This window comes from Trachypithecus francoisi, unplaced genomic scaffold (genome assembly GCF_009764315.1).
Source record: "Trachypithecus francoisi isolate TF-2019V2 unplaced genomic scaffold, Tfra_2.0 Lachesis_group7, whole genome shotgun sequence".
In the NCBI taxonomy this organism is placed as follows: Eukaryota; Metazoa; Chordata; class Mammalia; order Primates; family Cercopithecidae; genus Trachypithecus; species Trachypithecus francoisi.
In genome coordinates, this window is record NW_022681472.1 from 50,849,958 (window position 1) to 50,871,793 (window position 21,836).

Here is a 21,836-nt window from a genome sequence, read left to right on the forward strand (position 1 = left end):
TTGTTTATTAATTATTGGTGTCGACACATGATTTCTTGTTTTTTACAGTTTATGATTCACTCATGTACTGATTTGGGTGTTCAGGTTGTTCCAGCTTTGGACAGAGGGAACTTGTTCACAGTGGCTGCCATGTCCTTGTGACACGCTTCCATCATTTTTTGGAGCACTTTCTTATTTTCTGACACAGTAAGATATTCTAGGATCCTCTTGAATCTCTCCCTTGCCTCACCTTTGCAATCACCCATTTCTCGAGAGCCTTGATTTCCTTTAAGGAGAATTGTAGTAGAGACAAGTGTCTGGGCACTAAGTGAGCTCTTTCCTACTGGGGTGTCTTTACTTGCTAAGGTAACAATTTACCATGTGGATTATTTTTGTTGGAGTTTTAGTTACTCTGTTTTTCGAGGAGTGGTTACTTTGCTAAATAGAATCTTTATCCTGTGGAAAAAAATTTGCGTGTAATGAGTAAGCATAGAAGTCAGAGTGGCTAGGCACAGTGGCTCATGCCTATAATCCCAGCACTTTGGGAGGTTGAGGCGGGAGGATAATTTGAACCCGGGAGTTCAAGACCAGCAACATAGTGAGACCCTGTCTCTACAATTTAAAAAAATAAAAAGTCGGGATATATTACATGATAGAGAAGTTCAGTATTCGATGCGTAATTCTTGTTTTGTTTTTGTTTGAAAGTGGAATTGTTAAATTATTAGCAGTATAGGAAAAAAAGACAAGTTAGTAGAAAAGTATTAGAAATATAATCTTGTAAATGTTTTGAAATATTTTCTAGGGACGTTTTCTTTTTCCTTGATATTTCTTTAACATAACTGTCTATCTGGTGATGAGTTATTACAAATGTTTCCTTATTTAGTTTTGTATTTGGTTTGTTTATTCAGTTTTACAGAAGTCATTTCTAGTACTTTCTGAAAACTTATAATACTCTTTGTTTTTTAGGCTGTTAAAAGACATAATCTGAATAAAAGATGGCTTATGAAAATCATTGATGAAAGAGTAAGTCAAAATTGTTCAAGTTTTAAGCTTTTTCTTCCTGTTTAATTATTTTATTTTATTTTATTTTATTTTTTTCTTTCTTTCTTTTTTTTTTTTGAGACAGAGTCTTGCTCTGTCGCCCAGACTGGAGTGCAGTGGCTCACTGCAAGCTCTGCCTCCCAGGTTTATGCCATTCTTCTGCCTCAGCCTCCCGAGTAGCTGGGACTACAGGTACCCGCCACTGCGCCCGGCTAATTTTTTGTATTTTTTAGTAGAGACGGAGTTTCACCGTTTTCGCCAGGATGATTTCGATCTCCTGACCTCGTGATCCACCTGTCTCGGCCTCCCAAAGTGCTGGGATTACAGCCTTGAGCCACCTCGCCCGGCTTTCTTTCTTTCTTCCTGTTTAATTCTTAAGCTAATTCTTCAGGAAGGAAATATTTTGATTGTATATTAATATTTTGGAGGAAGGAACATTTTAGAGAACCATGCCATTTTATTCATACTTTCCCCTTGCATGCTACCCACGTTAGCCCCCCATACCCTCACATTGAGACAGGCACCCAGGTAGAGGCATGTGTATGCACAACTACACTCCACAATTTTGTTTTTAAAAGGAAATTTTCATACTTACATAAAAGTAGAGAGAATACTCTGCATGTGTAGAATATCTGGTGACATGTTAAAGAAAATCCCAGACATCTTATCATTTGATTTATAAATGAATATGTATCTTAGAAAAAGACAAAAAATAACCATAATATGATTATCATACCTTAAAAATTACTAATTATTCCTTAATATCATCAAATACTTGACTAGTCATGCACATACCTTTATGTATACCCCAGTACTTGGATCTGTGTCTAAATAGTAGAGGGCATAAAGAAAGTCTGACAGTTCCAGTGAATGAAATCCTGTACTAAATTCTTAGAACTTAGTTCTAGGTCCAGCCAAGTCAGTGAATTGCTGTGTGACATGGCCTAACATGTGTGACCTTTCTGACGCATTGTTAGGTCAGTGTTCCCCTTGGCCTGATATTAATTACATGCTATTATCATGGAAATGTAAGTTTACTTAGTTTATTTAGATACAGTTTGCTAACTATAGGCTGTATCAATAATCAGAAGAAGCCAAAAAGAGATATTAGCTAAGAAGACCTATTTTCAGGTATCATCTTTTCTGTTTTTACAAGGTAAAGAAAATTAGAGAACCGAAGACAGAGATACCATTTTAGTTTAATGAAAAATAGCACTTGGCTTTTGAAGGGGGATATTTAAAAGTAAAGAACTGTGAGCAAACATTGATCTGTAGATTCAATGCAATCTTTATCAAAATTCCAGCTTTCTTTTTTGCAGAAATTGACAAACTGGTCCTAAAATTCATATGGAATTGCAAGGGACCCAGAATAGCCAGAATAATCTTAACAAAGAAGAACAAAGTTAGAGGGCTCACATTTCCTGATTTCAGAACTTAACTACAAAGCTACAGTAATCAAATTGTGTGTTACTGATATAGGGTAGACATATAGATCAATGGAATAGAAATGAGAGTCCAGATATAAACCATATATTTATAGTCAGTTGAGTGACAAGGGTGTCAAGACACTTCACTTGGGAAAGAACAGTCTTTGCAACAAATGGTGCTGGGACAATTGGATACCTCTTGCAAAAGAATACGTTTTGACCCCTGCCTTACACCATATACAAAAATGAACTCAAACTAGATTAAAAGACCTAGATGTAAGAGCCAAAACTGAAACTCTTAGGGGAAAGCATAGGTGTAAATCTTAGTGACTTTTAGGTTAGACAGTGGTTTCTTTTTTTTTCTTTTTCTTTTTTTTTTTGAGATGGAGTCTCGCTCTGTTGCCAGGCTGGAGTGCAGTGATACGATCTCGGCTCACTGCAATCTCCGCCTCCTGGGTTCAAGCAATTCCCCTGCCTCAGCCTCCTGAGTAGCTGGGACTACAGGTGCATGCCATCACAGTCAGCTAATTTTTTGTGTGTGTGTATTTTAGTAGAGATAGGGTTTCACTATGTTGGCCAGGATGGTCTCGATCTCCTGACCTTGTGATCTACCCACCTCAGCCTCCCAGAGTGCTGGGATTACAAGTGTGAGCCACTGCGCCTAGCTAGGCAATGGTTTTTTAGATGTGATACCAAAGGCACAAGCAAGAAAAGAAAAAATAGATAAATTGTACTAAAAGAAAAAAATATTTGCCAGTTATATATCTGATAAGGGACAATGATCTAAAATATGCAAGAAACTTACAACTCAACAATAAAAAAACCTCAATTTAAAAATGGGGAAAGACTTTTCTGCAAATAAGGTATACAAACAACCAATAAGCATCTGAAAAGGTGTTTCACATCTTTTCATTAGAGAAATGCTTATCAAAACAAAGAAACATTACTTCACAGCTGTTGAGATGGCTGTGATAAAAAAGAAAAAGATGCACATTAACAAATATTGGTGAAAACAGGGAGATGTTAAAACCTTTCGTACATTGCTGGCAGGAATGTGAAATAGTGCAGCTGCTTTGGAAAAATAGTTTGGCAACTTTTTCTTCAAAGAGTTGAACATAGGAGTTACCATAGAGCCAGAAATTCTATCCCTAGGTTTATACCCAAGAGAAATGAAAACATACGTCCACCCAGAACTTGTATATGAATGTTTGTGGCAACATTATTCATGATAGCCCAAAAGTAGAAAGAACTCATAGTCTGTTAATTAGTTGTTAAACAAAATGTTGTATATCCATACAATGGAATATTATTAATAATTTATTCAACTAAAAAAAATGAAGTACCAGTAGATGAAGAAAACATTATGCTAATTGAAAGAAGCCAGACACAAAAAGCTACATATTATACAATTCCATTTTTGTGAAGTGCCCAGAATAGACAAATCCATGAAGACAAAAAGTAGATTAGTGGTTTGCCAGGGCTGAGGGGAGGGGGAAATGGGAAGTGTCTGCTTAATGGATGCAAGTTTTCTTTTAAGGGTCATTAAAATATTCTGGAATTAGATAGTAGTGATAGCTGCACAACTTTGTGTACATACTAAAAACCACTGAATTGTATTATTTGAGGAGATAAATTTTATGGTATGTTAGTTATGTCTCAATTTAACAAACCACAAAGTATGAATTTTTTTTTTTTTTTTCTGGAATCATTGCTGGTGTCATTTTCTTTTCTTTTTTTTTTTTTTTTTTTGGAGACGGAGTCTCACTCTTGTTGCCCAGGCTGGAGTGCAATGGCATGATCTCGGCTCCCTGCAACCTCTGCCTCCCAGGTTCAAGAGATTCTCCTGCCTCAGCTTCCCGAGTAGCAGGGATTACAGGCACCCGCCACAATGCCCAGCTGCCTTCTTTTGTATTTTTGGTAGAGACAGGGTTTTACCATGTTGGCCAGGCTGGTCTTGAACTCCTGACCTCAGGTGATCTGCCCACCTTGGCCTCCCGAAGTGCTGGGATTACAGGCGTGAGCCACCACGCCCGGCCTCTTTTTTTTTTTTTTTTTTAAACCCTGCATATGGCATTTGATGCTGGTGTTAGTTTCTTCTGATTTTAAGAGGGTGAAATAGGGGATAATATTTTGCCCTAATAATAGTCTTCGTAAATGTATTATTATAAAAGTGGCTAAGTGTTCTTGCTATTAGATTCTCATTTTTCTGTTTTTTGCATATAGTGTATTTAGGGAATCAACCCTGTTATTTTATTGAGCATGGTTTCTTTTTGGGTAATGAGGTAGGCACTGGTTTCTGTTTTCTTTTTCTAGGTACCTTTTCCTCATTGACCGTGTAGATTCAAGAGTCACATATGTGGGTTCCTGTCCCCACCATTTATTTATTAACTGTGTGTCCTTGGACATGTTAATGGATCCATGCCTCAGTTTCTTCATTTGTAAAATGGGAAAAGTATTAATTCCTTATCTCTTGGTGGAGGTATTGTTTGGGTTAAGAAGATAATGTCTAAAGTGCTTACATAAGAGCTCAGTAAAGTCAGTTTATTTTGATAACTTGGGCTTCAGATGAAATTAAAAAAACAATGCCGTGTCCATGGTGATTTGTACATTGATATTATTCCTGATGTCTTATTTTGAGGTGGTAATTTGAAAGTATTGAATATGTAGAACTTTAATATTGTAATGTTTTATTGTGTACTAAACATATACTAAATATTTTTATTCGTTATTATTCAGTTCTTTGGGGCAAAAAAATAGCACCTTTATAAAATACTGACAGTTCAACAGATTTTATTTGCATTTTATTTGATGTAGGAAAAAAATCTAGATGATAAAGCATATCGTAATATCAAGGAACTGGAAAATTATGCTGAAAACACACAGAGCTCTCTTCTTTACTTAACACTAGAAATATTGGGTAAGTTGTTTTTCTGTTTCATACTTCTTTTTTCCAGTAAAATACCTTTGAGATTTCACTTTTTCATAATTTGGCAGTTTGACCAATTTAGCACTAAAGTCTTCCTTTGTACTATCTGTAAAGGAACAGTTTTTGTGGTTGTTGTTGTTAGCAAGAAGAGGAATTTATATCTCTTTCTTTGTAATGCAGAGTAATCCAAGACTCAGGCTCTCATACAGCTACCATGGGAATGGCTCTCATACAGTATTCCCATTACCTCATGGGAATGCTGAAATTAATAATCTGGTAATTGCAGGTGGCTTTACTTTTTTACTATAGCATCTCCTACAGTTTGGAAGGCCTATAACCCGACTCTTCCTTTCCTGTTAATAATACTTATCCAATGAAAAAGAAAAGTAGAAGAAGTAAAACATACTTACTTTATTTTATTTTATTTTGAGATGGAGTCTCGCTCTGTTCCCAGGCTGGGGTGCAGTGGTGCAATCTTGGCTCACTGCAACTTCTGCCTCCCAGATTGAAGTGATTCTCCTGCATCAGCCTCCCGAGTAGCTGGGACTACAGGTGCATGCCACCACGCCCAGCTAAATTTTGTACTTTTTAGTAGAGATGAGGCCAGAATGGTATCGATCTCTTGACCTCATGATCTGCCCGCCTCAGCCTCCCAAAGTGTTGGAATTACAGGCATGAGCCACCGTGCCCGGCCTACAACTGCATTTATAAAAGTTTTTGAGATTTTTCTTTCTCTGCTTTTTAAAAAAAAAATTTTGATGGTAGGATTTCTCCTCTGACTTTGTTGCCAGTTAGTGAGGTCTTATTGAAATGAGGAAATTATTTGGGCCAAGGACAATACCATCTCATTTGAAGAAGGTAATATATATCTTTATACCTCCCTAAAAGAATAATACAAGTCCCCATTGCATCTCCCAGGCCTGTTCTGGCCCACAGCTCTGGTGACATGTTTGCCGTCACAATGAAAGGAGGGAGCAAAGAGTAGAATGTTTGTTAAGCATATTCTTAAAACGAGGTCATATGGAAATTGCACAGAGGAGAAGAAATGGAAGACTTGTAAAGTTTTTCCATGATAGCCGATTAAAATTCTAAATGTGTTCTTAGTGTGCTGTAGTCTGAGGAAAACTCTCGTTTAAAAGTTGAGATTGAGATTTAGATATCTGCTAGTGGTAAATGGTCAACTTGTTTTTGTGCCGTTTTTCACTCATACATCCTGTTTTTTTTCAGATATAAAACATAGGATATATGTCTATTTTTACATGTTTAGCTGATTTCTCTGTGCTATTTCTATTGATTTATTATGCACTTAGAATAGAGCAGCCCTGTATAATTTCTGAAATTGTAGGTATAAAGGATGTTCATGCAGATCATGCTGCAAGTCATATTGGAAAAGCACAAGGCATTGTCACTTGCTTGAGAGCAACACCGTATCATGGGAGCAGAAGAAAGGTGTTCCTTCCCATGGATATTTGTATGCTGGTAAGGTTGTAATTTGTCCTTTCAATATTTACCTCAGGAATATGGGGAAGGAAGTTATCTTTTGCTTTTTTGCTTAGTCTATTCAAGTAATTGCTTTGAAAGGAATGCTTATTGCTTACTAAAAATGCTCTTCCTCTTTTTATCCCAGAGTTATCAAGTCAGAATTGTGTCCATCAGGCATTTTAGGTCTCTAGAGGAGCTTTGAGTAGGAAGGTCTAGAGAACCTCATTTGGTATTGCTTCATGTTGATGCCTTCCTCCCTTCCAAGCAACTGCAGTAATTATTCCTAGTGTTCACCTTAGCCTGTTCCTTATTTAATTTTATTGGAGTAAGTAATCCATTGTAAATATCTGTTTATGAGAACTTTGTTTTTTTTTTGTTTTTTTTTTTTTTTTTTTTTTTTGAGACAGGGTCTTGCTCTGTCACCCAGGCTGGAGTACAGTGGCGTGATCTCGGCTTACTGCAACCTCCGCCTCCTGGGTTCAAGCAATTCTTCTGCCTCGGCCGCTCAAGTAGCTGGGACTACAGGCACATGCCAACACGCCCAGCTAATTTTTTGTATTTTTAGTGGAGACGGGGTTTCACCGTGTTAGCCAGGATGGTCTTGATCTCCTGACCTTGTGATTCATCCGCCTCGGCCTCCCAAAGTGCTGGGATTACAGGCATGAGCCACTGCACCTGGCGAGAACTTTGTTTTCTATATGAGATTCATTATTATCTGTTCTTTCAAACTTTTTGTATGTTTGTTTTCTTGCTTGTATATTTTCATTTTACCTACAACTTGTTAATTAACATCTTGTTGTGGCTAGGCGCAGTGACTGATGCCTGTAATCCCAGCACTTTGGGAGACTCGCTTGAGTCCAGGAGGTTGAGACCAGCCTGGGCAATATAGGGAAACCCCATCTCTACCAAAAATACAAAAATTAGCTGGGTGTGTTGGTGCACACCTGTATTCCCAGCTATTCAGGAGGCTAAGGTGGGAGAATCCCTTGAGCCTGGGAGGTTGAGGCTATAATGAGCCATGATTGTACCACTGCACTCCAGCCTGGGTGACAGATTAAGACCCTGTCTCAAAAAACAAAAAAATCCTGTTGCATGTTCCAAGTGTCACTCTCTCATTCTTGTTTTTTTCTCTCTCTCCACACATGCACACACACGCACGCGCACACACATATTTTTAAAGACAAAATAAGCATTAAACTGTACGTACTGTTCTGTCATGTGTTCTCTTGTGCTAAGTTAGTTTTAATTGTCAATTTAATTTTTCTTTCCTAGGTGAACTGTTGGAAGGAAGTGCTTTTACATTCCTAATGTAATGTATATTTCCCCACACAGCATGGTGTTTCACAAGAGGACATTCTACGGAGGAACCGAGATAAAAATGTGAGAGATGTAATATATGACATTGCCAGTCAGGCACACTTGCACCTAAAGCATGTAAGTCAGCTTTCTTTTTTCTTTTTTTGCCAAATCATTTAGGGAATTATCATATCTAGATGTGGCTATTCTTAGAACATGGTTATGATATTCCTAACTTGGCCGTCTTTATTCCATTTTTCATTGATTTCCCAGTAGATTTATCTCAGAGTCTGTTGTAAACTTTTCTCACTTAAAAAAGTCCCTTCCCCCACCTCACAGCATATGAATGTGTTCTTTACTGCGTAAATCAAGCCTGAGCTTTCTCATGTGGGCCTCTCTGTGCTCCATCCACTTCTCTCTTGGAAGACAGGGTGTCTTTCTGCCTCCCAAGGCCGAAGTCTCTCCTCCCGCTCCCAGGGGCTGCACCCTCAGCCACTCCCAGCTGGTGTTTTCAGTTTGCTTCTCTGATAGGTGGCCTCTTTTATCTTCTGGTTTGTTGTTGCTGCCTTCTGAATTTACAGGCAGCCTGTAGATCCTTCTGTTGGTATTTTTCTCTCTTAGGTGAACTGTTGGAAGGAAGTGGTCTGCATTCACTGTTACCTCAGGCTCTTTCCACCTTGGCACTGCTCATCATGCTGGGATTTGGTTCCTATCCTGCCCATTCTAATAAACAATCACTAGTTTGGCAATTCTCCTTATTGCCAAATTCAGTGGTCACTTACAATTTGTTTTTGTGAACTCTTCTTCTTTTTTTGACACCATAGACTTCTTTCTCTCTGTGTCACTTACTGACTTTTCTTCCATTGATTCTTGGACTTGGCTTCTGAACTGGTTCCTGATTTCTCCTGCCTGTCACGTTAGTTGTTCCCTAAGAGTTAGTTCTTCATCTCTTAAACTTTTCCAGGACTTTTGTTTGGAATTTGACACTGTTGACTGTACTTCTCTTTCTTGAAATTGTCTGTCATTCATCTCCATGGTGTTATTCCTTTCTGGTTCTCCTTGAAGTGTTTCTTGATTTCAGTGGCTCTTGAAGACTTGGTGGAAACTTTCTATTTCCTTAGCTCCCATAATGCTAATTTTTCCTAGTACTTCTTGTGAACCTTTTTTTTTTTTTTCCTTAGGCTTCAGTAGATTCTAAAGAGTTGGACACGTACCTGCATACCACAGGGCTTTTGCACTTGCTGTTTTTCCTGCTTCTTCCCCTGTACCCCACCTCCACTCCAGTTAGTGCTCAAATGTCACCCTATCAGAAAAGTCTTCCCTGGCCATCTTACCTAAAACAACATCTTCCTTTTCCATGACCCTCAGTCTCCTTACCTGGCTTAGCGCTTTTCACTACCTGACATTAAAAGTTTGCTTATTGCCTCCCACTTCATTGGAATGTAAGTGACTTTGTTTGATTCTATTGTATATTCTTCAGCATCTAAAGTACCTGGTACATTATGAGCACTCAGTAAATATTTGTGAAATATTAAATATGTAAGTAATCAGATTGTAAGCTCTTTGAGGGCAAAGACTATCTTCAGCTGCTTTTTAATTTCATGAATATCTAAGACAGTTCTCAGCCCTGACAGAGGTATAGATAAAATACATGGAACTTTAGATGAGAAATTACTTAGGACTAGCTAGCAGAGTTTTGGGTAAGATCGGAGCACACTACAGAATCATGAAAGGCAGGAAAGCTTTGTGTGGAACCTGAGCAGTCCCAGTCAATGGACATGTAAGGCACCTGAGAAATACCGATTCCTAGGCATCACTCCTGGAGATTGGGATAGTAAATCTGGGATGGGGCCAGGAATTAAAATTTCTAAATTTCTAGTTAAACAGCCAGGTTTGAACACCACTGGTGTATAGGTTATGTGAAATGTGGTCCTGGAAGATAGGTTTGGAATGGCAGATTGAAGAAAGATTATGGAGTTGTAGAGGCTTTTGAAAGACATTAGAGTATTGTGGATGAGAGTGCAAACTCTGGAACCAGAAGCCTGACTTGAAATCGTAATTCTGCCGTTTACTAATCATGTAATCTTAACCTCTCTGTGCTTCAGTTTCCTCATCTGTAGTAGAGGATCATTTTAGCACCCAGCTTAAAGGGTCATTTGGATAAATGAGTTAACATATATGAAGAGTTTAAACGTAGTATGACATATTGTACATGAAATATGTTAGTTTTCATCATCATCATCAAATAAAGCAGTGATATTAGTGTTGCAGAGTAGGAAACCCTGCTAGCAGTGTTTGACACAAGAGAGTTTAGAGGTTGGGTGATCAGTTAGGAGACTTAGGAGAGAGAGAAAGAGTATGATTTAGAGACAGTAGATGTTTATGTGTGTGTATACATTTATATATGTATGTATACATACATGCCCACACATAACAAGTAGAATCAACTAGGCTTGATAACTAATTGGATTGTGGCAAGATCACATAGCGGGAAAGTTGAAGGTTACATGAAGAATTCAAGTATGGCACTTTGATGGTGCCATTCAGAAGCCACAGTGACAGCAGAAACTATTGCTACGTTTGGTGCGGATCATTAGACTTTGGACTAGCTGCTGGACATAATTGAATTTGAGGGGATTAGAGGGAGATGGGCTATTGAAGAATGCAGGATTGTGACTTTTAAAGGAAGTCAGGACTAAAGATGATACATTTGAGAGTCGTCCACATAAAAGGCTTATAATTAAAGCTCCAAGTTTGGATGGTGTTGCTGAAGAAGAATGTACAGAGGACCAGGGACAGAACCCCGAGGCCTACCTCTGTTTACAAGGTGAAGGAGAAAGGCAATTTATTAGGAAGAAGGGGAAGGAAAGAATGTTCAGAGAAATATAACTGAGAGCCAGTGTCTTGAAAATCAAGGGAAGAGAAGATTTAAGAAAGGGGAATATCAGAGTTTTACATGCTGCAGAGAGATTGAAGAGAAAAGATAGATATGGTGATTAGTAAATCATGGATGATCATCGAGTAATTTTAGGGGATGGTTGAGGGTCAAACTGGAGTGTAATGGGTTAAGAAGTGAGTCAGGAAGTAGAGGGCTCTTCCTGGTGTTAAGGAAAATATAAATGAAGACATGGAGACAAGAGTGGGCTTGGCGAATACAGGATGATGGGCATCAACCTGAGTGACCAGGTGTTCGTAGCCCAGAGTGGTAGGGAGTTAGGTTAGATGGACGAGGTTAGAGTCAAGATGTGGGGGCCTTTGAATTCCTGGATGAATTGTTGAAACGACCTATCAGGGAATTGAAGAAGGTAAAAATGAAATGATGATGTAAGGACATTAATTTGTCTGGCTGCATGGAATGAATTAAAGGTCAGGGAACACAGGAAGATCACCTAGGAGGATCTTACTCATTTAAACAGGAGATAAAGTCAGCCTAAGCTAGGGGTGCACAGGACTTGGTAATGCAAGTATTTCTTCATTTCCCATTTACCGGAGCTGGGGAGTCAAAGTTATTATGAGATATTGTAAGGTATCTGGAAGATGCTAAAGCCAAGAAGGATGCTAAAGCTAAGAAAGGATGGAATTTTTACTACAGTAGTTACTTTTTTCTGAGTCCTTTAGGCTTAGGAAACTAATCTTAATCTACAGGAGATGAGCTGTTTTCTTGCATTTGAGAGAGGCCCCATCAATATTGTTAAACTGCTGGTGTTGCTTTCAGAGTGAGAGTGTTTATTTGCTTAATTTTGACCTGCTTCCTTTCCTCTTCCTTTTTAGGCTAGGTCCTTTCACAAAAGTGTTCCTGTGAAAGCATTTCCTGCTTTTCTTCAGACGGTAAGTAGATTAACAGAGAAGGCTGTATAATTAATGAAGCAGATGTGTATGATCTGTTTTTATATTTTATAAAGTTCCCAATGCACTTCTTTAGTTTGGAGCCTTTGTTTTTGTTTCCCTCCCTTATGGTGGCTTTCATTAGTTACTGATGCTTTTGCTGAGGGTCGTTTCTGTGTTTCTCAGAGGCAAGTGAGCTGAGTTTTTAGCACTGACTTTGCAGCCAGATTGCATTGGCTTGAATCTGTTTTGCCCCTTACTAGCAATGAGACCTTAAGTTCCTTAATAACCACATTCCTCAGTTTACTCTTAGGTAAAATGGGAATGATAGGAGAAACTACCTTGTAGGATTGTTAGGCTGCTTATAGCTATATAAGTATTACTTACTCTTCTGTTCATTTTTTGCTCCATTGTGACCTGACCATATGGTAGCAGTGGTTCCAGAACAGTGGTTCATAGCCCACTGCTGAGCTGGTTGCAGTGGGGTAACCTGGAAAACTTTTTAAAAATATAGATTCCTGGAGTCTTCTTACCAAGTAAGACTTTTGGGATTGAGGAGGAAGCCAGTTCCTAGGAGAATCTGTGATTTTAAAAAGTTCCTTTGTAAGTCTCTAAGGACTTGCTTTATGAATCTGGGTGCTCCTGTATTGGGTGCATATGTATTTAGGATAGTTAGCTCTTCCTGTTGAATTGATCCCTTTACCATTATGTAATGGCCTTCTTTGTCTCTTTTGATCTTTGATGGTTTAAAGTCTGTTTTATCAGAGACTAGGATTGCAACCCCTGCTTTTTTTTGGTTCTCCATTGCTTGGCAGATCTTCCTCCATCCCTTTATTTTGAGCCTATGTGTGTCTCTGCATGTGAGATGGGTCTCCTGAATACAGCAAACTCATGGGTCTTGACTCTTTATCCAGTTTGCCAGTCTGTGTCTTTTAATTGGAGCATTTAGTCCATTTACATTTAAGGTTACTATTGTTATGTGTGAATTTGATCCTGTCATTGTGATATTAGCTGCGTATTTTGCTCGTTAGTTGATGCAGTTTCTTCCTAGCATTGATGGTCTTTACATTTTGGCATGTTCTTGCAACGGCTGGTACTGGTTGTTCCTTTCCATGTTTAGTGCTTCCTTCAGGGTCTCAAAATCACAAGCATTCTTATACACCAGTAACAGACAAACAGAGAGCCAAATCATGTATGAACTTCCATTCACAATTGCTTCAAAGAGAATAAAATACCTAGGAATCCAACTTTCAAGGGATGTAAAGGACCTCTTCAAGGAGAACTACAAACTACTGCTCAGTGAAATAAAAGAGGACACAAACAAATGGAAGAACATGCTATGCTCATGGATAGGAAGAATCAATATCGTGAAAATGGCCATACTGCCCAAGGTTATTTATAGATTCAATGCCATCCCCATCAAGCTACCAATGACTTTCTTCACAGAATTGGAAAAAACTGCTTTAAAGTTCATATGGAACCAAAAAAGAGCCCGCATTGCCAAGACAATCCTAAGTCAAAAGAACAAAGCTGGAGGCATCACACTACCTGACTTCAAACTATATTACAAGCCTACAGTAAGCAAAACAGCATGGTACTGGTACCAAAACAGAGATATAGACCAATGGAACAGAACAGAGTCCTCAGAAATAATACCACACATCTACAACCATCTGATCTTTGACAAACCTGACAAAAACAAGAAATGGGGAAAGGATTCCCTCTTTAATAAATGGTGCTGGGATAATTGGCTAGCCATAAGTAGAAAGCTGAAACCAGATCCTTTCCTTACTCCTTATACGAAAATTAATTCAAGATGGATTAGAGACTTAAATGTTAGACCTAATACTATAAAAACCCTAGAAGAAAACCTAGGTAATACCATTCAGGACATAGGCATGGGCAAGGACTTCACGACTAAAACACCAAAAGCAACGGCAACAAAAGCCAAAATTGACAAATGGGATCTAATTAAACTAAAGAGCTTCTGCACAGCAAAAGAAACTACCATCAGAGTGGACAGGCAACCTACAGAATGGGAGAAAATTTTTGCAATCTACTCATCTGACAAAGGGCTAATATCCAGAACCTACAAAGAACTCAAACAGATTTACAGGAAAAAAACAACTCCATCAAAAAGTGGGCAAAGGATATGAACAGACATTTCTCAAAAGAAGACATGCATGCAGCCAATAGACACATGAAAAACTGCTCGTCATCACTGGCCGTCAGAGAAATGCAAATCAAAACCACAATGAGATACCATCTCACACCAGTTAGAATGGCAATCATTAAAAAGTAAGGAAACAACAGGTGCTGGAGAGGATGTGGAGAAATAGGAACACTTTTACACTGTTGGTGGGATTGTAAACTAGTTCAGCCATTGTGGAAAACAGTATGGTGATTCCTCAAGGATCTAGAACTAGAAATACCATATGACCCAGCCATCCCATTACTGGGTATATACCCAAAGGATTATAAATCATGCTGCTATAAAGACACATGCACACGTATGTTTATTGCAGCACTATTCACAATAGCAAAGACTTGGAATCAACCCAAATGTCCATCAGTGACAGACTGGATTAAGAAAATGTGGCACATATATACACCATGGAATACTATACAACCATAAAAAAGGATGAGTTTGTGTCCTTTATAGGGACATGGATGCAGCTGGAAGCCATCATTCTCAGCAAACTATCGCAAGAACAGAAAACCAAACACTGCATGTTCTCACTCATAGGTGGGAACTGAACAATGAGATCACTTGGACTCAGGAAAGGGAACATCACACACCAGGGCCTATTATGGGGAGGGGGAAGGGGGGAGGGATGGCATTGGGAGTCATACCTGATGTACATGACGAGTTGATGGGTGCTGACGAGTTGATGGGTGCAACACACTAACATGGCACAAGTGTACATATGTAACAAACCTGCACGTTGTGCACATGTACCCTAGAACTTAAAGTATAAAAAAAAAAAGTTCCCCAGGTGATTCTGATGCATAGACAGGTTTGGGAACTGTTGTTCTAAATCTCCATAGAGAAGTGATAATTGCTACCAGTTACTTAGAACCGTTTATGAGACATGCCCTGGGTTAGGTCATTCCATCATTATTCATAGTCTTCCTAGCAAAAATATGGTTACTTCATTTTATAGAGAGAAACCAAGGTTCAAAGATTTGTAATCTTTGAAAATTGTAAACTTATGCATTTTCTGTAATACCAAACATATCTTCTACCTTTTTCCCCTAAAATATACTTAGAGATTCATTTCAATCCCTTCACATCCTGTATCTTAGTTTTCAGGTCTGTGTGTTTGAAATCATTTTGTTTCTTAATTGAGTTTGCTAATTATAAAAGTAGTACATTAATATTTTAAATCTTCAAAGTGTAAGAGATACAAAAGAAGAAATTAGAGTTCACACAATTCCACCCTATCTGGGGAGAATGTCTGTTCATCATTCTGAACCTTTCATATACGTATAATCATATGTGTATTTTGTGTATGTCAACACATTATTCTGTATCACCCTGTTTAGTGGTTGATGGATATACCATCAGCTGTTTAACATACTAAGTAAGCTTCGTAAAGGTTAAGGACTTTGTTTTATTAACTTCTGTGGAAAAAGGTTGTTCTCAACCCTGTATGCCCATTATAATCACTTGGAGAGCTTTAAGAAGACCTAAACAATGCTTGGCTGCCCCGCCCCAGACCAATTAAATTGGTGGACCCAGGCATTGATACTTTTTAAAAGCTTCCCTTTTTACTTTTCTTTCTTTTTTTTTTTTTTTGGAGGCAGATTCTCACTCCATTGCCCAGGCTAGAGTGCACTGGTTATATGATCTTGGCTCGCTGCAGCCTCCCCGCCTCCCAGGTTCAAGTGATTCTCAGGCCTCAGTCTCCCGAGTAGCTGGGATTACAGACGTGCACCACCACGCCTGGCTGATTTTTTTGTATTTTTAGTAGAGACAGGTTTCGCCATGTTGGCCAGGCTGGTCTTGATCTCCTGGCCTCAAGTGATCTGCCTGCCTTGGCCTCCCAAAGTGCTGGGATTACAGGTGTGAGCCACCATGCCCGGCCTTTTTTTTTTTTTTGAGACAAAATCTCACTCTGTTGCCCAGGTTGGAGTGCAGTGGTAGAGTCATGGCCCACTACAGTCTCAAACTCTTAGGCTCAAGTGATCCTCCCACCTCAGCCTCTCAAATAGTTAGGAGCACAGGCGTGTACCAACACACCCAGCTAATTTTAAAAATTATTTTTGGAAGAGATGGAATGTCACTATGTTGTCCAGGCTGGTCTTGAACTTCTGAACACGAGCAATCCTCCAGCCTTGCCCTCTCAAACTATTGGGATTATAGGCATAAAACACCATGCCCAGCCCCCTTTAGTTTTAATTGTAAGGTACGGCTAGGCCTAAAAACCACTGTCATAGACCAGTGGTTCCCAAAATGTGGTCCCTGGACCAGCAATATCCACCTCACTGGGGAACTTGTTAGAAATGCAGATCTTGGGCTCCACCACTGACCTGCTGAATCAGAAACTCTTGGGGTGGGGCCCAGCTCTCAGCTTCGGTTTTTTTGTCTTTTTTTTTTGTTTTTTTTTTTGAGACAGTCTTGCTCTGTTGCTCAGGCTGGAGTGCAATGGCATGATCTCTGCTCACTGCAGCCTCTGCCGCTGGGGTTCAAGCAATTCTCCTGCCTCAGCCTCCCAAGTAGCTGGGATTACAGGCATGCGCCACCATGGCCTGTTAATTTTTATGTTTTCAGTAGAGGAGGGGTTTCACCATGTTGGCCAGGCTGGTCTCAAATGTCTGACTTCAGGTGATCCACCCGCCTTGGCCTCCCGCAGTGCTGGGATTATAGGCGTGAGCTACCGTGCTCAGCCCCAGCTCTCAGTTTCTATCCTGTGCCAAGAGAGACTAGAGTGGCAACATGGCAATTCCTGAGGAACTGCTTCTGTCATACACCCTCATTCCAGCTTGGACAGGGCCTCTTACTTGTTTTATATTTGGGACATCTGGTAATTATTTTGTTCAAGGAAAGGATTTGCAGTTTAAAACTCTTTGAACATGACTAATCTAGGTATGGTATATTCTTCATAGATGAGGTTTCAATAATTCATATTCAGAAATTTGTAATGTCTTTGAGAGTTTTACAATCAATCTGTTACTCAGTTTATTTACCATTAGCCAGACTTTCCTTTGAACCAAAGCCTGATGTAAAAATATCCACTTGAGTTCTGTCTGATTTTGAGGTCATATTTCCTCTGTATTCTAATGGAATTTTCTCCTAATCCTAAAAGCAATACATTTCATAGTAAAGATTTGGACAATGTAAACAGTATTAGGAGAAAATAGCAATCACCCATGCTTGCTTCAGCAGCACATATACTAACTTTGGAATGATACAGAGAAGATTAGCATGGCCCCTGCACAAGGATGACATGCAAATTCATGAAACATTCCATTAAAAAAAAATTACCTATAATTCTAACACCAAAAGAGAACTGCTAGTCATTCTGGGGTTTTTGGAAATGAATTTTTGTGTATAGTTGAAATTATACTTCATCTGTTAGTATACTGTTTGTTGAGCATTTTTTGAATCATTTAAAAAATTTATAAATCTAACACTTAATGACTATATAATATTCTATTATGTGTCTGTAGCTTAATTTTGTTAACTATTCCTTATAATTAATATCATAAAGCTATTAAAATTAACATTCTTACAGATAGCAAGTTGATCACAGTATATTAAGGGATAAAAAAGCAAGTTACAGAATATGAAATAGCATGAGCTTTTTTTTTTTTTTTTACAAAAAGGGAGCATCTGAAAGGAAGTACACTAAAATATTTTCAAAACCAAGAGAACATGTGAAAGAAAGTGCACTGAAATATTTTCAAAGTTTTTTCTTTTATTCTCTTTTAAAATTGTTAATATTTGCTATATATTAAATGAATATATCTGTCTAGGTGTATATATTGCAATGTATAGTGTAATAAACACCATGAACTTATCACTCAAGCCAGGAACTAGCATGTCACCATTAAATTGGACTCATGTTTTTCCCATCTCATTCCCCTGCCAATGCCTTAATTTTTTTTTTTTTTGAGATGGAGTCTTGCTCTGTCACCCAGGCTGGAGTGCAGTGGCACGATCTTGGCTCACTGCAAGCTCTGCCTCCCGGGTTCACGCCATTCTCCTGCCTCAGCCTCCCGAGTAGCTGGGACTACCGGTGCCCACCACCACTCCTGGCTAATTTTTTGTATTTTTAGTAGAGATGGGGTTTCACCGTGTTGGCCAGGATGGTCTCGATCTCCTGACCTCGTGATCCTGATGTCGGCCTCCCAAAGTGCTGGGATTACAGGCATGAGCCACTGTGCCCAGCCCACTGCCTTTATTTTTAGGTAGCTCTCCTCAATTTTGTACATATTATTTCCTTCCTTTTATTCCAAGAAGACTTTCATCATTTCATATATTCCTGAACAACATACTGCCTAGTTTTGTTTTTGAGCTTTATAAAAAAGGATCATTTTCTATTTATGTCTTCTAGGACATGTGCACACTCTTTTTTTTTTTAATTTTTTTTGAGGGGGAGTCTCGCTCTGTCGCCCAGACTGGAGTGCAGTGGCGCAATCTCGGCTCACTGCAAGCTCCGCCTCCCGGGTTCACGCTGTTCTCCTGCCTCAGCCTCCCGAGTAGCTGGGAATACAGGCGCCCGCCACCTCGCCCGGCTAGTTTTTTGTATTTTTAGTAGAGACGGGGTTTCACCATGTTAGCCAGGATGGTCTCGATCTCCTGACCTCGTGATCCGCCCGTCTCGGCCTCCCAAAGTGCTGGGATTACAGGCTTGAGCCACCGCGCCCGGCCCGACATGTGCACACTCTTAATGTTCCTGAGATTTGTGCATATTACTGCATATTACTACATCTACCTATAGTACATTCACTTCACTGCAGTATAATATTAATATTTCATTGTACAAATGATTCCTCTTTTTTTAGATCAAAGAATTTCTGGATTGATTCTCTTTTTTTGAGATGGGGTCTTTGTCACCCAGGCTAGAGTGCAGGCTCACTGCAGCCTTGACCTCCCAGGCTCAAGCCATCCTCCCACCTCAGCCTTCCAAGTAGCTGGGACTACAGGTGTGCACCACCACAGCCAGCTAATTGTTTTTGTATTTTTTGAGAGATGGGGTTTTGCCATGTTGCCCAGACGAGTCTTGAACTCTTGAGCTCAAGCAATCCAGCTGCCTTGGTCTCCCAAAGTGCTGGGATTACAGGCGTGAGCCACCGCACCTGGTCTCTGGATTGTTTCTAAGTTTCTTGCTAATATAAAACAAGGCAGCTGGGCACATTGATACATATGTCTCCTGTTGTCTATATATGTAAGTTTAGGGTTTTAAAAAGATAATGAATTTGTTTGTATTTCACTCATATATTTATAAAAGTATGGGGGAAAAGTCTGGAAGAAAATATTTTTTGTTTTCTTCGTTCTTATCTGCATATTCTACAGAATCTATAGGCATAATCCCTGCATTGATCACCCAGGTTCTGTGCTGCAGAACTCTAGGGGGCGCTGCTTATGTGGACTGAGGAGGTCTGGTGCCTCTTAGAAAGGTGGAGCACAAAACTAAGTGACCTGCCTGTTTAACAAAAATGTTACTAAAATAAAATAAAAATTTATAAATTAATCAAGACAATTGAAAACCAAAATTCAAAGGTACTGCACATCATTGGTGTTTTCTGTCCTGCTGCTATCCTTGTGAAAACTTTGTCAGGTTTTTTATGGTGGGGAAAGGATGGGGTGATAATTTTGCCTGGTTGAAAATCATGTGCTCTAGCAACAACATGGAGACCTGTTCCACTTCTTCACAAAGTAATGTCTTAAAAGACAACTTGAGCTACCCCTCATAGTACGCTACATTTGGGGGTTCGGGGTGAGGATGTTTCGTTTTCCCTGATTGAAACAGCCTTTTTGCATTCCACTGAATTTAGTAATAAGTCCAGGCAAACATGATTTTGCTAATCCTTTATGTCTTGACCAAAGCTTTTTATATTATGAGCAGAAGAGGCTTGGTTTTTCTAGTACTAGATCTGTGATACCCTTTTACTGGTCTAACAGAAGCTTCTTAGATGCCTTTTTATTTTCTTTCTCTCTTTTAAAATTCTCACTTAAATTCTTATTATATAGAAAACCATCTCAGGGAAACTAAAATAGCCTAAACACTTGTGTTTATTCTTCAGTTTTTTTTTTAAGTCTTGATCATTTTATGATCTGGTGATCACTATTCTCTTTTTTCCAGGTTTCTCTAGAGGACTTTCTAAAGAAAATTCGGCGAGTGGATTTTGATATATTCCACCCATCTTTACAGCAGAAGAATACATTACTTCCATTATATTTATATATTCAGTCATGGAGAAAAATATATTAAAATAATTTCATGGCACTGATGTTAATTCTAGTCTATTAGTTTTATAAAAGTTAGGGTTCTTATTTAGGAACAACAGGAAGTGACTGTTAAGGAGAAAATGAATTTATTGGATGGGATGTCAAGTAGCTCACAAAACTGATGAGAAGTTGCCATGGGACTAGGATGCCAAGACTGCTGAGATTCTGGCAGAGGCACTGCCATTGGCACCACCACCCCACACAGTGTCTGCTGTGCTGTCCCTGGAAGCTGGAGCTCCAACAGGAATATCGGTTTAGCTGTACATAGGCCATAAGCCACACTCGAGCCAGCGGGCAGGGAGAGGGAATGTCATCCTCCCTTCACCACTGGGGAAGGAAAGGGGAAAGGGCTCAAGTTATCATAGGAGCTTACATGCTGAGCAGCTATAACCTAGGTGTTCAGAACAGCTGGAAGATGCATTTATTTAGGGGTCATAAAGAGTGAAATTAATATTTGAGGAGGATCAGTCACATGTTGTGGGCTTTATATCCCTAACATTTAATTTTTACAATCTTGTGTAAACATTTATCCATGATAATGTGACTTCTTTAAGGTCAGAGTGGCTGGCAAAAGCTAGAGCCTTAATTTGATTTTAGCTCTGGCTGGTCTGGAAGCTTTTACTTTTTTATTAATCCCACTGCCTCACTCTGTCATTCAGCATTATGATCGTGAATAAAACTGTATTGACAAAGTTTGTATAAGTGATATTAACAGTATTGTATTGAACATCCATTTAAGGGTTGCTACACTTTATACTGTACATTCTGCACTATACCTTGTGCTTCCCAGTGATGAACACTGTGCTGTATACTTTCATCAGTGTTCTCATTTGGTTTTCCTAAAAGCCTATGAAATAAGGCACATTTTTGTTCATCAAACTTTTAAATTGTTTGAGACCAGCCTGGGCAACATCCAAAACCCCATCTTGACCAAAAATACATAAACTAGCCGGGTGTGGTGGTGCACGCCCAGCTACTAGGAAGGCTGAGTTGGGAGGATTACTTGAGCCCAGGAGGGTGAGGCCGCGGTGACACATGAATGTACTCCATCTTGGGTGACAGAGCAAGACCCTGTTTCAAAGACAAATGAATAGTAACTAATAATAATATAAAACTTTTATAAAAGACCTGCCAATTGGAAAAACCAAAATTTTTTACGTTGCTGGTGAACTGGTCGATCTGACTCTAAATGAATCTCACTCTCAGGACCAGGATTGTGCCACAGTTTCCTTTTTCCTGTATTTTCAGTAGCCTTGTCTCCTGCCCCGTTCGGCTCTATCTCAGTTGATAAGTCTTTGGTATCAGCCATGAATTAGTGCCTACTTAAATTGCGAGTGACTTAAAATGTTACATTTTTGCAAATTCAAACAGAGCTTTTGGAACAAAAGAATACATTGTTTCA

General features: G+C 39.1%; 1 protein-coding gene and 1 non-coding gene across 11 annotated transcripts in view; both read left to right on the forward strand.

The window, feature by feature from the left end:
* NDUFAF6 (NADH:ubiquinone oxidoreductase complex assembly factor 6) overlaps positions 1 to 21,188 on the forward strand; it is a 113,329-nt gene extending 92,141 nt beyond the window's left edge. For 9 of the 10 annotated variants that reach the window (XM_033202662.1, XM_033202663.1, XM_033202664.1 and 6 more), the window contains 6 exons: positions 946 to 1,002; positions 5,262 to 5,364; positions 6,719 to 6,852; positions 8,188 to 8,289; positions 11,923 to 11,979; positions 20,289 to 21,188. In XM_033202662.1, the coding sequence (XP_033058553.1) occupies positions 946 to 1,002; positions 5,262 to 5,364; positions 6,719 to 6,852; positions 8,188 to 8,289; positions 11,923 to 11,979; positions 20,289 to 20,417 (582 nt within the window). In that variant the 3' untranslated portion in view covers positions 20,418 to 21,188. The remainder of the gene's footprint in view (positions 1 to 945; positions 1,003 to 5,261; positions 5,365 to 6,718; positions 6,853 to 8,187; positions 8,290 to 11,922; positions 11,980 to 20,288) is intronic. The other variant, XM_033202666.1, reaches the window with a different exon arrangement.
* Positions 17,354 to 17,456, forward strand: LOC117079747. The gene has a single exon (XR_004435589.1). It is a non-coding gene; the product is annotated as a U6 spliceosomal RNA (small nuclear RNA).
* Positions 21,189 to 21,836: the final 648 nt, after the last annotated feature.